Here is a 16,311-nt window from a genome sequence, read left to right on the forward strand (position 1 = left end):
AAAAAAAGAAAGAAAGAAAAGTTAAAAAGAATGACAAACTTTTTTTTTTTTTTTTGTGGTTCTGAGAATTGCAATCGGGGTCTTCTGCATGTCCTGTCATTCAGCTACATCCCTAGCCCAACGTTTTGTATTTTCTGGCTGTGCTGGGATTTAACCCAGGCCTGCACATGTGCTAGGTATAAGTGGACAGACATTAATAGGCAAGTAAAGACACTACACTGGTGCAGTGGTGGTGCACACCTTTGATCCCAGCACTTGGGAGGCAGAGGAAGAAACCAACCTGGTCTTTAGGACAGCCAGGGCTGCACAAAGAAACCCCATCTCTAAAAAGGAACAAATCCCCTTCACCCATGATCCTGTAAGCAACCCTAGTTAGAAGCTCACTGGGTCACCTCCTCCACAAAGACACAAGTAGAAAGGCAAGAGCTGGCAAGCGGAGGGACATCAGCGGGAAGGGGTGACAGGAGGGTGGGTGTGATCAAGTACATCATGGCGTGCATGAAAGTGAGAGACACTCATGTGAGAATTAACGTGTGCTAATGTGGATGGTTTTATTGTTTTTAAGGAAATGCTAGTTTTCCTGAACCTTATATATGGCAGGGAATGCCCGTAGCATAGAAAATTACTGTTGTGTATTCCTGTCTACTCAAAATACAAACTTGTAAAAGCACATTAAAGTTATTTGGTGAGGAGGAGTCTTGGCAGAAGTGATTGGTGTCTATAGTGGGTTTTTGGTTTTGATGTTTCATGTAGTGTATGTGGGTGCACATGTGTACATGTGCAAGACAGAGGTTAGTATCAGCTCTCTCCAATTACTCTCCACTTTTTTTCTTTTGAAACTAGGTTTCTGGCTGTCCTGGAACTCACTGTGTAGACCAGGCTGGCCTCAAACTCACAGAAAACTGCCTGCCTCTGCCTCCAAGTGCTGGCTCCCACCTTATCTCTTGAAATCTCTCGATTAATTTGGAGCTCATGCATGAGTAGGGCTGGCTGGCCGGCCATCGAGCCTTAGGGTTCTATTGCCCTACAGCCCCAACCTGAGCTTGGGGTTACAGGCAGGCCTGCCCTGTGCAGCTCTGATCTGCACTCCAGCCTCATGCAGCAGGTACTTTCCTGAGTCATCTTCCCATCCTGCCAGGCTCTGCTCTAATAAGTTTATTTTTCACAGAGAAAAGCTTCAGATCCAAGTCGGTTTACAAACCGAGGGGGAAATCTTTTAAAAGAAGAAAAGGAACGAGCGAAGCTCCAGAAAACACTCCCTAAGGTAATTCTGGTTGTAAGACACCTATTCTGTGCTTTCTAAACACAGGGAGGACAGTAGATATTGGGCCTTATAGTGTAGCAACTGAGTTTGCTAAGGCTGCCACAACTAAGTACGAGGGATTATTTGGCTTAAGACCACAGAAATTTATGTTTTAACAAACTCAAGGTGTCTTTGATAGGGTTAAGTCTCTGTCTCTCTCTCAGGATTGATTTATTTTTTATTTATATGAGAACACTGCAGCTGTCTTCAGACACACACTAAGAGTGCATCAGATCCCATTACAGATGGTCGTAAGCCACCATGTGGTTGCTGGGAATTGAACTCAGGACCTGTGGCAGAGCAGTCGAGCCATCTCTCCAGCCCGGGTTAGGTCTCTTAATGAGTCCGTTTGACTTAGAGATGGCCATCCTCTGTCCCTGTGTCTTCATGTGGTCTTCTCTGGGTCTCTGTCCTAATTACTGCCGGTCCTGTTAGGGCCTACCCTAATGACCTTATTTGAAAAGGCTGTCTCTAGATAATAGCAGCGAAGTGTAGGTCCTGTTGAGACTTCACAGTGAGTTAGGATAACTGCTGTGCCTAGCCCGAAAGGCACGCTTTTATGAAAGTACTGTGCACTTTGCTGTTGGGCTCTACTTTGTACTAGTACTAAATGGCTTTTACTGATTTCTGCCAGATACTAGTCCATGACAGATCATTTAATCACATCATTGTCCAATGTCCCTATAAGTTAATATTTCCATGTATGTATGAGGGGACTGAGATATTAAGTTCAACTTACCAGGTTGTTAAGAGAGGTTGACTCTATTGAAATCCTGATAGTGTGGTTCCAGAATTCAGTTTATAAGTCACCCAGTGCTGTTTCCAACTTTAATGAACAAGACCTACCTTTTTTAGACTGGGTTTTGCCTTTTCCCCCTCTTCAGTATGTGCCTAAATGAACTTCCTAGTATTTGATTTCCATTTGCTTCAACCTGTAAGCCTGTGGATCCAGCTATCAGAAGGCTGATGACACTCTGGGTTGGAGTCTTTCTTAAGGATAATTATTTCAAGGGAGATTGACGCCAATGTTGTTTGAAGTAAATAACGTGTCATTGTTTGGGGACCAGCTGGAAGAGGAGTTGAAAGCACGGATTGAACAGTGGGAACAGGAGCACTCAACAGCATTTGTGGTGAATGGGCAGAAATTCATGGAGTATGTTACAGAACAGTGGGAGTTACATCGGTTGGAGAAAGAGCGAGCCAAACAGGAGAGGGTAAGTGTGCACACAAACTAAGAAAAGAGGGTAGCGATTAGAGTGGTGCTGCAGCTCTGCCAGAGATCAGGGTCACTGAAGAATCGGCGGATTGCAGCAGCCCTTCTACCTCAGGCTGCAGAGATTGTTATCTCTGTCTCTGGTCCTGCTGTCTTAATGGGGCTGTCATTGTTTCATACAGCAACTAAAGAACAAGAGACAGACAGAGGCAGAGATGCTATATGGCAGTGCTCCCCGGACACCTAGCAAAAGACCAGGACAGACTCCCAACAAGTCTGGCAAAGTACGCAAGGTAAGCCTATCTTCATGCTGTTGCTGTTGACGGGGAGTAGGAAGGCGCAGGGTTCTCTACTTGGTCTTGCCTCTGTCCTGCTATGCTGAGTCTGAGAGTAAATGGGAAAACACTTGAATGCTGAGTAGCAGCTTATAGTGAGTCAAAGAATAACCAACGCTGCCTGTTCTCAAGGCCTTGCATTAAATTCCCAGCGGCTACTAAAAGCAACATATATATGAGCAAGAGAGCGCTGTAACGATTTCTAGTTACTGATGAAGCTGCCATACTTTGTGGAAGGCTTCATATGGATATATGTTTTCATATCTCTGGGTAATAAATGTTTGGGTCAAATGGTACATGTCTGCTGCCATAAGTTATATAAGTTTATAGCTCCATCAGGTGGCTTTGAAACATTTTTTTAGTTCCCTTAAAGCTCTATGGTACTATACACAGCTACATTACTATGGAAGCTCATTTCCTGGACCCTTCATGCTTCCTTGTGCAGCGTACAGCTGGGTTGTTGGAAAGGCTGATGATGATAACCTCAATCAATGTATCTCTTCGTAGATGAACACTACTGCCATGTCTAGTGCTACGCCCAACAGTAGCATTCGGCCTGTCTTTGGTGGATCAGTGTACCGTTCACCTATGTCTCGACTACCCCCTTCTGGCAGCAAGGTTAGTATGTTCCATACAAGCACCTTTCTGTTTACGACGGTGCTCTCATAGGTCTTCCTCAGTCTAGTTTCTATGATTATGGCTTGGTGATTCTTGAGAATCTGAGAATTAGGCTGGAACCACCAGATAATCATTAGACCAGGACTTTTTAAGCTTCTCCCTTGCATAGGACCTCTTTTTACATGAGAAATAACTCTGGTGATATAGGTATGTATGTAGCATAGGTATACACCTGGCTACATGAGATCATGCCACAAATACAAGAAAAGATACACAAATAAGGAATTTCTTTTAGGGTGAATGTTCTGATATACACTTTGAAACAGGTCTCACTGTGTCCTGGGACTATATTATGTCCAGGATCTTAGATAGCTTGCTTCTGTTGGGCTTAAAGGTGTGTACCATCATGCCTAACTGCACCATTACATAAGCCAGGCGTATACAGGCTTATAGACTACGAGTAATACAAATGCAGTGTCGGGGTTTCATATGTGCATTCTAAAGTGATAACATGGCTCTCTTCTCTGCAGTCAGTTGTCACTTCTCTGTGTTCTGGAAAGAAAACACCTCGAGCTGCCCAGCTTAGGGCGAACAAGGAGAACTTGGACCTCAATGGCAGCATCCTGAGCGGTGGGTACCCTGGCTCGACGCCCCTCCAGCACAACTGCAGCATTAAGTCTGTTGCCAGCACCTATTCTGAGTTTTCGGTAATTCACCTTTTCTGATATCTACCAGTCTCTGGGGAGCACACAGTTGGCTGAGCGGGTATCTTCACAAGGGCACCCAGGATATTCAGTCAGGACAGTGACCCGAGGGCTGAGAATCCCTTTCATGCCTTGATCATGCTAGGGTGGGGTGGCTTAAGGGGGTGTGCAGGAAGGGAGGATGTCAGAAACCAGACATTTGCCCTGGATCTTTTCTGCGGTACCACTCCTTGGCTGCAGGAGGTGACGTAATTAATGAGTGTGCCCTGGTGCTCTCTTGGTGGAGTTCTTGGTAATCAATCGTCTTAATTCTTTGTTCTTAGAAGGACCCGTCCCTCTCTGACAGCTCCACTGTTGGGCTTCAGGTCTGTATGGCAACCCCTGCATATCCCCTTTCCAAACTGATCTGTCATCTGCTGGCTTCATTCCCATCTGGGCACAGAACTTCACTAACCCATAATCTCAGCTGTATCAGCATAGAACCTTTTAAAAGTCAAAACAATAAGAACAAGACAAAAACAAAGGAATCAAGAATTCCCGTTATGGGGTTCAAAAATAACTATTTGGTTTCTGTTTCTGATGGACATGTTCAGACTTGAATTTGGATTCTCAGCCCCACCTAAGACTGTGCAAAGATTATTTTTCTTAACTATTATTAACTACAAAAACAAATTAGAAAAAATACCTGGCCCCATGGACATGCCCAGTTGTGGTCTCAAAGGGCTAGAATGTGCTAGGAGTCTAGCCCCATCAACTAGGGAGGGGAGCCCCAGCTGTGTGCTGCTTACATATACTGAGGCTCTTGGCCTGTGTGCTGATTATTTCCTGGAGTATATATCTTACTAACCCTCGGGGCTGAATTGCCCCATGTCTGGCCTATGCTTATTCTCTACTTATATCTGCCAGCGAGTTGCTAATATGTGTATGAAGACTAAAAACACCTTTTCACTATGCTCTTTCCCTGCAATTTAGCCTGCTCTGAGTTTGCTGACCTCTTCCTTAACCATCTGTTCTCTCTTCCTACGGTGTCTTACCAGTGAGGTGAGGGCTGCTCCCCCTTTTAGGGTACTCCATGTTAAACTTAGACTGCCTCCTCTCATGGTAACAAAGGGAAGGACACGGGGATATAAACGAGCCTGGCCAGTTTGGGATTCTTCACGTTCTGGCCTGTCTTCTCATGACACGGGTGGTGGTGTTTCTCTGTCAGAAGGAATGGGGGTGTGTGGCTCTAGAAGGAATGGGCGTGTAGGGCTCTAGTTGGCCGATTGCTCAACAGCAGATCTGGTTCTCCCTTTTCTGTTTGCTCAGTCAAAGCCCATTTCCTGTTTGAGGCTTAAATGTAGCTACAATCCATCTACCTCTGGCTAAGCCTAGAGGGTTCCTTCTGATAGCAGCAGCTATGGTTGACAAACTATGGGGTAGCACAGAAGTCACTTCACTCAGCTGACGCCTACTAATACATGTCCTTCTCAGTGGCCAGTCACGCTTTCTCTCTCTTGCTTTCCACCATGTACTCCAGCATGAGATCAAATCACCAGCAGGTTACAAAGCCCTCAGCCCCAGGGATTGGTAGATCTGACCCTTGTTATGAAAAGGGATCAAGAAACCAAAGCTGCTAGCTTTGGGGTTCTATCCCCACCAGGGTGAGAAAGCACCAAAGTTGGTTGTTCTCGTGGCCAGACAAGTAGGATGATGTGAATATGAAATATAAGGGGTTTCTGTTGGTGAAGTTTAAGATTGGACTGGGAATGGGCTATGTGCACATGCCCTAGGCTTGTGACTGACAGAATGGTGCTAGGGTTCCTTAGCACAGCAGTGCTGGGAACTCGGGAACTTCCCTGGAGGCTTTGTGCTAATGATCCTGGAGTTGGGGAAAAGCGCGGGGTGTAAGCTAACTACTCACTGATGGTGCTTATTCTTCAACAGCGAGAACTTTCAAAGGCTTCCAGATCTGATGCCACTTCTCGGATCCTCAATTCAACCAACATCCAGTCCTGAGAATCCTTGTCCAGTTAGGCAGCTGTGGCTTCCTGTGCCTAGACTAGACTGACGTATACGTATACAAAGAATGACTTATACGTTTCCATCAGTTTAGATGCTTGAAACTACTTTGGGCAGGTTCTGTTAACTGCACCTAACTCTAGACATAAGTAGGACAGAAGGAAGCTGTCCTGGGCGCACTGAGGCCACAAAGACTTGCTTTTGAGTCAAGAGGGACCTTAAAGGCTAGTTATGATAGTTAAGTACAAGTTTTAACATCTGGTAGCTAATTTGTTTTCTCTACCCCATAATTCTACTCATTTCATGGCTGGAGAGATAGCTCAAGGGGTTAAGAGCACTGACTGCTCTTCCAGAGGTCCTGAGTTCAAATCCAAGCAACCACATGGTGGCTCACAACCATCTATAATGGGATCCAATGCCTTCTTCTGGTGTGCAGAAATTTTTTTTTTCAAATTCTACTTATTTCATTACTATATATTAGAAAATGAAAAAAACGATTGTGGCCAGCTTTGGAGTACAGGGGTACAAGACATGAAGTAATTCTGGTAACATCTAAAAATATATATATTTTTGTTCGTGGACATTAATGCTGTAGCTATGGAAGCTTTGATCTTACCCAGAGGCCTGTACCTGGCTGGCACTGTCCCAGTGATGGTTTCTTGGGTTCCAGTATGAGATGGCCCGACCTGACCTGCTGCCAAAAAGAGTAGCAGTTGTTTCTGTAGTGCAATCTCTTGAGGTATGTGTGTGAAGACACATGCTTGTCTGACCTGTTGAGTTTTTCTCCAGTCTCCCATCCTGTGTTCACTAGGCCTAGTCTGTTGGCTGTAGATGACAACTACATAGAGAGGCTGTCTGGGTGGGTTGGGCCGTTTCTGTCATGGAGTCAGCAACTTTGCACATCTACAAGTTATCTGTGTAATCACGTCCACAATGAGGCTTTCTTTGCCTACCCAAATTCATCACTACTCTTCCCCAAAGCACTATTATTTATTCTGTCTGTGCCAGTTCTGCCAACACATTAACTGATCTTGAAAACTTGTCAATCTGCTCTTCACTCTCATATATATGTTGTTTTTAAATATATGAAAATAAAATATGTATAGTTACCTTTCAAATACTACACTGCTTTATTTTTCTTCAAATCAGTGGTTGCTTTGATCTACAGATTAAAAGGCAAAGTTCAAAGGATACAGAAGAAATTTCAAGAGTCTCTGAATAGTTTGGATTTGTTCTTTTTTTCTCATTTGGGAGTTATTTTCTCATTTTGTAGCTATTAAAGCCTCTGGGCCAGGCATAGCTAAGCTGTTGGTGCACGTGGAAGGCCTGGCACTACTCCAGAAATATTTATGTCTTATTCTTAAGTCATGCGCCTTTAATCCCAGCACTTATAATTTATGTTCCCATGCACCTGGGACAGCATGTTGAAGTGAGAGTTCATTCTCACCCAGGCACGTAAGTGGGGCTCCACTAAGATATAATTCAGCTTTTCTCTCTCTCCATTGCATAGACGTAGGTATTCCAGGGTCCACATGTGACAGCCCTTACTTCAAGTTGTCTTTCTGCAAAGTATTCCACACAGCAGGGTCGATCCAAGCTGGTGCTGTCCTTGTGGCCAAGCTGTCCATATTTACCTAGAGCGAAAGGAACCCATTCCTCTGCCAGGCCTTGCTGCCTTCCCCCTCAGAAAGATACTGGCCCACATTACTGCCTTGAGAGCCATACACAGCCTGTGGGGTCCCCTGAGGACAGTGGCAGTGGCTCCTCTAGTCGTTGCTAACTACATCAAGATGAGGCCAGCTCCTTCACCCTTGTCTGCTTATTTCTCTCGTGACTCCTGCCCCCTCTAGTTTGTGTAACTTGGTCATGACCTGTTCCATTTTCTCGGGTCCTTGGCCTTGATTATTATTGATCCGGAAACCTTTCTTACTTACCCCAGCCCCAGGTATAGAGTTCTCCTGTTCCTGCAACCAAAGAGAAAATAAGTAGCTGCCATCTACTGTTCTGTTCCCAGCAAGATACCACTCGGCCTGGCACAAGTCAGACAGCAAGTTGGAATTATGAAATGTGCTCGATCACATGTGGGCTGGTAAAGGGTGGTAATGCCAGGGATCAAAAAGCTTAACTTCCTAAGTACCAACTGACCTCAGTACAAGGAGACATACCCTCGATGGGACAGGTTTTCTGCCCACAACTGATTAACAGCCTTTTAGAATAACATATTGGGCCTGAAGCTGCGGAGCTGTTAGGTCAACCTTTTTTTGTTTTTGTTTTTTTAAAAAAGATTTGTTTATTATTTTATATGTATGAGTATATACTGTAGCTGTACAGATGGTTGTGAGCCTTCATCTGGTTGTTGGGAATTGAATTTAGGACCTCTGCTGGCTCTGGTCAAACCTGCTCGCTCAGGCTCAAAGATTTATTTATTATAAATATAGTCAGATCTCATTACAGGTTGCTGTGAGCCACCATGTGGTTGCTGGGATTTGAATGCAGGACCTTTGAAAGAGCAGTCAGTGCTCTTACCCGCTGAGCCATCTCACCAGCCCTCTTTATTACAATGGTTCTCTCCCTTTCTAATGCTGAGACACCTCAGTACAGATCCTCATGTGGTGACCCTCAACCATAAAATTTTGTTGCTACTTTGTAATTTTGCTGCTGTTATGGATCATAATAAAAGTATCTGATATGAAAACGCCCAAAGGGGTCGAGACCCACAGGCTGAGAACCAGTATTGAGGTTTTTCCTGCCCCCGAGTTTGAAACAATCTCCCTGTATAGCCCGAAGCTGACGTCAAAGCCTCAGTCTCCTGCCTCATTCCAAGGGTTAACATTAGAGGTGAGTGCCACCTTCCCAGCTCAAATAATCCCAGCTGCTCCAAAGCCTGACAACTGCTTCAGCCCAGGAGTTTCAGACGATTCCCCAGCTAAGTGCTGTTCCCCCTGCGCCAGCCCCACTCACGTGTCACCACAGCTGTGTGTCGGGATCCGCAGCTGGCCATGACTGCATCTGAGCCCAGGGGAAGATCCAGGAGAGCAGGGAAGGGCTGGATGGCTATGAAGTGGGCAGGAGCTCCAACATCAGCCACAGCTGCTTCCTCTTTGAGACCATCTTCATTCAATTCTGTGGCTTTAGAAAGGATACAGTGTGTTTACTAGTCAGGGGCATGTGAATGTCCGCAAACTGTCTTCCAACTCTATAAAAGACCATTTTCTAGCTCCAGAGCTGGGGCCCAAGACTTAGTCCTAGAGGCTGTGCAGGGCCAAAATACCAGGATGATTCTCAGGGTACAGCACACGGTCAACGGGCAGGGAAGGAGGAGGGTGACCTCACCTTCCTCTCTCTCTGTTTTCTTCTCTGTCCCGCTCCTTGTGGGCAGGGCCAGCTGCCCTGACTCATTCCAGCCCCAGATATAAATATCCCCCGTTTCTGCAAGAGACCAAGAGAATCTATGAAGCACTGTGGAACCCTTTCACCCACCCAGCCTCCTCTAAGCATCCCCATTACCAGTTCCTAGGGGCGAGTAAAGGCTGCCCTGTCTAAGCGCCCTCCATCAAAGCTGCCCGCCGCTTCCCTGTCTTAGATCCCTGCCCGTGCCGGGCGTGGTGGCGCACGCCTTTAATCCCAGCACTCGGGAGGCAGAGGCAGGTGAATTTCTGAGTTCGAGGCCAGCCTGGTCTACAAAGTGAGTTCCAGGACAACCAGGGCTATACAGAGGAACCCTGTCTCGAAAAATCACAAAAAAAANTGGTCTACAAAGTGAGTTCCAGGACAACCAGGGCTATACAGAGGAACCCTGTCTCGAAAAATCACAAAAAAAAAAAAAAAAAAAAAAAAAAAAAACCTGCCCGTACACAACCCTTCTCCCCTTCCCTTTTCCCAGCCTTACTATGAACCTCTCTGGCAGGCCTCAAAATCCCCAATCTTCCTGAATCCTGACACTACAGGCATGAACTGCCATGCCCAGCTTTTCTTTGGCTAACTCCAGGCTGAAGTTCTTTCATCTCAGCCTTCCCAGTAGCTATGCATGGGCACCAAGTTTAGCGAGCCTTTAACCTCCATGCTAGCCTGCCTTCACTTTCATTCACCCCCCCCCGTCTTACTTTGTAGCTCTAGCTGTTCTGGGATTTACTGGGTAGACCAGGCTAGCGGTAAATGCAGCGATCCACCTGCCTCTGCCTCTGAAGGGTTGGCATTAAAGTCATGCACCACTATGGCCAGCCGGTTTTGATTCTCTCATTTCAAAACTCATCTATTTCCCCAGCTCCCAGTATCCCTAGAACACCTCCACTGTCCCATTCAAAGCCGTGGAGTAGCCTGTGCTCTTTCAATCCCAGCTCCCTCCGGTCCTGCAGAAAGCTCTGGCTCTTACCTTCCTTCTCATAGCACTGCTGACCCACATTACAGGGTTGGAGGCCTAGTGTCCTAGTTACTGTCTATGGTTGTGATAAAATCTACTACCAAAAGCATCTCAGGAGGAGGGAAGTCAGGGCCAGACCCTGAAGGCAGGAACTGAAGCAGAAGCCATGGAGGAATGACAGTAATGGCTTGCTTCCCGCTGCTTATAGCACCCAGGACCACCTGCTCAGGGGTGGCGCAGCCCCTGGTGGACTAGGACCTCCCACAGCAGTCATCAATCAAAATCTGATGGCTAATCTCAATTGAGGTTTCTCTGTCCAGATGACACTAGTTTGTGTCAAGCTGGTAACAAACTAATCAGGACACACATGTCAAAGAATCACTAAGAACCTGGCAGGCAGAGGCAGGAAGATAAAGAGTTCAAGGTCGGTCAGTTTGAGGCCAAGCTGGCCTGAAATGAGACGGTCTGAACACAACATTCACTAATAGAAACTTCATAAAATGCTCAATGTTGTACTTGCCAAATGTAATCACAAGGCCCTAAAAGTATTTCTATTATGAAATCCTCATGCTGAAGTCAGAATTAGCACCAGGACAGAGGTTGCAGGACCACTAAGAAGCCTTGTAGCTCCTGGACTTTAAGAAACTTGCCTTTAAGCAGTTGTTTCCTCTGTCCTCTGCCTCTCTGCTCAGGTTGGACCTTGCTAACCATTAAACAAGAACATGGGGTTATTGAGAGCCCCAATAAGAAAGATCAAAGCCAGGCGTGGTGGCGCACGCCTTCAATCCCAGCACTCGGGAGGCAGAGGCAGGTAAATTTCTGAGTTCGAGGCCAGCCTGGTCTACAAAGTGAGTTCCAGGACTGCCAGAGCTATACAGAGAAACCCTGTCTCGAAAAAACCAAACCAAACAAACAAAAAACCCAAGAAAGATCAATAGCTTCTGGGGCTGTAGAGATAACTCAGTGGTTACCAGCACTGGTTACTCTTCCAGAGGACCAGGGTTCAATTCCCAGTGCCCACATGGCAGTTCAGAGCTGCTTGTAACTCCAGCACCAGGGGACACAGTGACCACTTCTGACCTGTCTTGACACCTGCACAGATACTCCACCCATATTTTTAAAAAAACAGCACTTTATACCTTCTCTTTCTACTCCAAGAGCCTAGGAGATAGCAGCACCTAGAGAGCCCAACCACCAAGATGGACCCACACTGTGGACCAAGGCACACCTCTCTGCCACCCACCCGGGCATAGGCAGCCTTCTCCATTCTTCCTGGCTGAGCTGTCTCTTACCATTTCCCTTGCACAAGTGTCCTTCCCTTCGGGAGTACTTTAGATGGATGGGGTTAGTGAAGAGCCCAGTAACAAAGACAGACAGGCTAAATCTGGAAACACTGAAGACTCGGGGATGACTGAGCTGGGCTGAGCGTGGAATGAGGCCTGGGCTAGACCGCCCACAAAAACACAGAGCAAGAGGAAGGAGGGGCCAAGCCCCCCAGCTTGTTTGGAGCTGCCCCAGGTCACTCACCACTCACACACACAGAGTGCCAGCCACCTGCAGCCACCTTAGCCATCCGCAGGCCCTGCAGTGCCTCCAACAGTCTTGGCTCCGGTTCTGCCTCCAGCGTCCCGTGGCCCAGCTGTCCATGCCTGATCAAAGGAGTCTTTAATCAGCTACAGGTCCATCCAAGAGAGCGCCTCCTTGAGCTCTACCACGTCACACCCAGCTGGTCCTCACCTGCCCCCGCCCCAGGAGAACACCTGGCCAGCTGCGCACAGCAGCAGCGCATGCTCAGCACCCAGCTCCAGCTGGTGGACCCGCAGCTCTGGGGCCAGAGGCTGGCAGAAGGGTGGCTCTGGGGTCACATAGGCACGGGCACAGGGCAGCAACGGCAGGGTCCCCATCATAGACTCCCTGCCGGGTTCATCTTCCCCTTGGCCCTTTGCCCCAGAAACCAAGTTCCGAACCCAGAGGGGCTCCCCCTGTAGCGCAGAACCTGGTTCCCAAGCCTGTAGTTCCGTGCTGGAGCCGCCCTTGTTGCGCAACAGCACCAGGAGTCCCTCGGAAGCCCACACATCCCTGCAGCCGTCTGCTGCACCGCTCACAGAACCTGACAGTTCCACCCGGCCTCCACCTGTGTGGGAAGAGTGGGGAGGGACGCATGCCATGGACCTGGGAAGCTCGAGGCTGCCCAAGTAAGGGTGTTGTGTATTTCCAGATGGACATGTTAGGAGGGCTGGGCAGGTATACAGGGCATAGGCCTGGAGTTGGGGTTGTGAGGGCACTCACGGGTCACCAAGGCAGTATAGCTCCAGCTTGCGCTCACTTGGCAAATATCATCACTGGCACGCAGAGGTTCCGGACTGTGCACTGAATGGTGGCTGTTCCCAGAACCCAGTGCTTGCCCAAAGCCACAGAAACCAAAGCCGAACCAGGCTCCGTGCCGTTTCTCGGCCATGTCCAGGTTGAGCCCTCTGTGGGTGACCACTTGGCTGGGATGTGGACTAAGGGATGCAAGATTAAGGTTGCAAACAGGACACTTTAGGAACGCAGGTGAATCTGACCTTCCAAGGGGCTGCAGCTGCACTACCTGTAAAATAGAGACAGTATACCATCCCAATCACCGGGGCCAACGGAGTCCATCCCACTACTGTCCACGGAGTGGAGCCTTGGCAAAGGTCCTACCAGATTTGTGGCTGCTGAACTGTCTGCAGCTGATCACTTCTTCCACTTTGGGCTCAAATCCAGCGTACAGCTGTAAGAAATATTAAGTATGTGTCTTTTAAGTCAAACTTGTATTCAAGGCAAGAAAAAAATTTTTTTAAAAGATTTGCGGGGTGGGGTGGGGCTGGAGAGATGGCTCAGAGGTTAAGAACACTGACTGTTCTTCCAGAGGTCCTGAGTTCAATTCCTAGCAATCACATGGTGGCTCACAACCATATGTAATGGGGTTCAATGCCCTCTTCTGGTGTCTAAAGACAGTTACAGTGTACTCAAGCACATAAAACAAATAACCTTTTTAAAAAAGGTTTTAAAAAAGTAAGTGGTTAAAAAAAAGATTTATTATTTTGGGCTGGAGAGACGACTCAGTGGTTAAGAACATTGACTGCTCTTCCAGAGGACCCAGGTTCAATTCCCAGCACCCATATGGCAGCTTACACCTGTCTCTAAGTCCAATTCCAGGGCTTCCTATGCCCTTAAACAGACATACATGTAGGCAAAAAAGCATGCACAGAAAATAAAATAATAAAAGATTTATTTTATGATATGTGTAGAGACGTTTTTCCTGCACATGTCTGTGCACCATGTTTGTGTCTGGTGTTACTAAAGTGCAGACGAGGGCATCAGACCCCCTAGTACTGGAGTGTGAGCCATCATGTGGGTGCTAGAATTGAACCCAGGTCTTCCACAAGAACAGCAGTGCCCTTAATTACTGAGCTTCCCCACACCCTTTTCATTTGAGACAGGGTCTCTCTATACAAGCCCTTGCTGTCCTGGAACTCACTATGTAGAACAGATTGACTTCAAACTCACAAAGATTTCCCTATCTCTGCCTTCTGAGTGCGGAGATCAAAGGCATGTGCCAGGACTTCTCTACCTGGCCTGGATCTAGATCTTTATCTCCCTGTCCCTTGTAAGACTATTTTGAAAATGTTACACACACACAGACAGACAGACAGACAGACAGACACACACACACGCAGTAAACCCTTTGTTTTCTCAAAGTCCCATGACCAGTGACCCTTTTCTCTTTCCTCCTTAATGTCCATGGACTACGTCTTACAAGACTACCCAATTTAGGGCGTGGTGTTCTTTAGGAACATGTCTTTGTTGTACACTTATTCTGCTCCCATTGCTTGGCATGTTCAACTGTAGCAGAGGACGTGCATTGCTCAATATTCATACCTTGTCTACCAGGATTAGTTAACCACACACATGTTTCTTTCTGCAAAGTAGGATGTCAGTTCCCAGGGAGGTCTTGAGAATTAAAATTTTACTTAGCCCCTACTCAAAATGGAAGTCTTTTTTTTTTGGGGGGGGGAGGGGGTTTCGAGACAGGGTTTCTCTGTGTAGCCCTGGCTGTCCTGGAACTCACTCTGTAGACCAGGCTGGCCTCGAACTCAGAAATCTGCCTGCCTCTGCCTCCCAAGTGCTGGGATTAAAGGCATGCATCACCACTGCCTGGCCAAAATGAAAGTCTTATTGCAAATAGTTTCTTATATTGGAGCAGGTCATCTCTCTTACCCCGGGGTCCATCCTAGGGGCAGCTTACACTATAAAAGCTTATACAGAGGTGCAGGAAGTGCTGCAGGGTGGTTGTTTCAGGTCCAAGGGTAACTATACAAAGCAATTCTACTGACCTCTATCGTGATTGGTTTCCAAGGGCACAGAAAATAACTATATAATCAGTCTTAGCATTAGAAAGTTCCCTAGGAACTGCACAAGCATACGAGAAAGTTTCCTTATGATGGCAGGCTATCCAGGTCTTAACCTTCCGTCTAGACCTTAACAGTGGTCTCTTTCTTTGCAACCCAGAACTTATTTCAATTACAAGGGAACTGTGAGGTAAGTACGTGGGAGATCAGATAGAACACTAGGATCTGAGGCCCACAGCTCCAGTTTCTTAGCCTCGAGAACTTTAACCCCGAGTCTCCATTCAGATTGGCTTCACTTTACTCTAGAGTCCCAATCACACAGCAGGTGTGGCGCTGAGCCATGTCTATGGATTTATAAGTCTCGTCCCAACAGGCAGAATAAACACCTAGGTGTGTGTGCCTGAGCACCTGAATCCTATTGCACAACTTCAGTTTTACAAGGCGAGTGTGGACAGCACTGCTTGTATCTACTTAGCAGAATTGTTTGCAATAAATACAAATCAACATTTAAGTGGAAACAGTCCTGGCTTAGTTAATGCAGTAGCATTTAACGACGAAAATGGCCATTGGCTCTTACCGGGTTTCAGAGGCATTTGGACAATTTCCACTTACTCGGTCGTTTATTCAAGACGTCTTTGCTGAGCCTTTCCTTTGGCTTAATGCGATGACTATGGGCCCCAGGGAGCTCGGGCTGAAATAGGGAGACAGTCGCGCGGTTCCAAATGCAACGCCACTTCAATCGAATGGCTCAGAATTTTACAGACTCTCTCGAGCCTCTTAAGTCAGATCTGAGACTAGAGCTCCTGGATCCCCAACCAAAGGAACCTTTACCCTTCCCCTTGGCCCTGTACCCTCACCCCATCAGGAAAGCCCTTTAAGAGGGAATCCTTGAAAGTGGGCAGCGCGGCTCGGGAACAGAGAGCCGGCGGACAAAGCACGTTTAAAGAGCCTCCGCGCCAAGCAAAGCGGTCATTGGGTACGCTAGCTTTTCAGAGCCAATCGCAGGCACGAGCGGTGACGTCACCACTGGGGCGCGCCTGACGTGCACATATGCGCCGGGTTACCTGCCACCAGGCAGTGGGCCGAAGTCTCCTGTGGGCGCCAACACCAGTGGGCGCGGTTGGGATCCCTGAATGAATGAATACTCATGACGATCCAAGGGGAACGGCGGGCGAAGACCAAGCCTACCCTCCATCCGCTTTGAACAAGCGCAGGACTGAGGTCCAAACAGGAAGCGGTAGTATCAGTGCCTTCACTGATTGGCCCAGGCGCTGTCACTTACTGAGCCAATGAGTCCCAAGCTTGGACTCCAGCCTCTTAAGAAACCGGTGTTCCTAGCCATATGGGGAAATCTATTTGAGCCACGCTTCTCCTTCAACCTGGCAGAGTTACAGAAAAATG

The 16,311-nt window shown here is 47.3% G+C and overlaps 2 protein-coding genes across 6 annotated transcripts in view; one reads left to right on the forward strand and one right to left on the reverse strand.

The window, feature by feature from the left end:
• Window positions 1–6,472, forward strand: part of Prc1 (protein regulator of cytokinesis 1) — a 21,483-nt gene extending 15,011 nt beyond the window's left edge. Inside the window, exons 9-15 of one of the 3 annotated variants that reach the window (XM_021196864.2) lie at window positions 1,169–1,264; window positions 2,371–2,517; window positions 2,699–2,809; window positions 3,359–3,469; window positions 4,000–4,176; window positions 4,497–4,538; window positions 6,100–6,235. In XM_021196864.2, the coding sequence (XP_021052523.1) occupies window positions 1,169–1,264; window positions 2,371–2,517; window positions 2,699–2,809; window positions 3,359–3,469; window positions 4,000–4,176; window positions 4,497–4,538; window positions 6,100–6,171 (756 nt within the window). In that variant the 3' untranslated portion in view covers window positions 6,172–6,235. Of the gene's footprint in view, window positions 1–1,168; window positions 1,265–2,370; window positions 2,518–2,698; window positions 2,810–3,358; window positions 3,470–3,999; window positions 4,177–4,496; window positions 4,539–6,099 lie in introns of all 3 variants that reach the window. The other 2 variants (XM_029547852.1, XM_029547855.1) reach the window with 2 other exon arrangements.
• Window positions 6,473–7,391: 919 nt separating this feature from the next.
• Rccd1 (RCC1 domain containing 1) lies at window positions 7,392–15,856 on the reverse strand. Of its 3 annotated transcripts, none has more exons than XM_029542511.1 (10): window positions 15,768–15,856; window positions 15,523–15,601; window positions 13,220–13,289; window positions 12,824–13,124; window positions 12,272–12,668; window positions 12,062–12,183; window positions 9,508–9,603; window positions 9,136–9,303; window positions 8,109–8,138; window positions 7,392–7,808 (listed from the first exon to the last, which is right to left on the reverse strand). In XM_029542511.1, the coding sequence occupies exons 4-10, from the start codon at window positions 12,990–12,992 to the stop codon at window positions 7,657–7,659; spliced, it is 1,134 nt and encodes a 377-aa protein (XP_029398371.1). In that variant the 5' UTR covers window positions 12,993–13,124; window positions 13,220–13,289; window positions 15,523–15,601; window positions 15,768–15,856; the 3' UTR covers window positions 7,392–7,656. The 3 variants fall into 3 exon arrangements, with proteins under 3 accessions (XP_029398371.1, XP_029398374.1, XP_021074141.1); XM_029542514.1 differs by having other exon boundaries at window positions 9,136–9,297; window positions 15,488–15,601; XM_021218482.2 differs by having other exon boundaries at window positions 15,488–15,601.
• Between the last annotated feature and the right edge of the window lie 455 nt (window positions 15,857–16,311).

Source organism: Mus pahari, chromosome 1, assembly GCF_900095145.1.
Source record: "Mus pahari chromosome 1, PAHARI_EIJ_v1.1, whole genome shotgun sequence".
In the NCBI taxonomy this organism is placed as follows: Eukaryota; Metazoa; Chordata; class Mammalia; order Rodentia; family Muridae; genus Mus; species Mus pahari.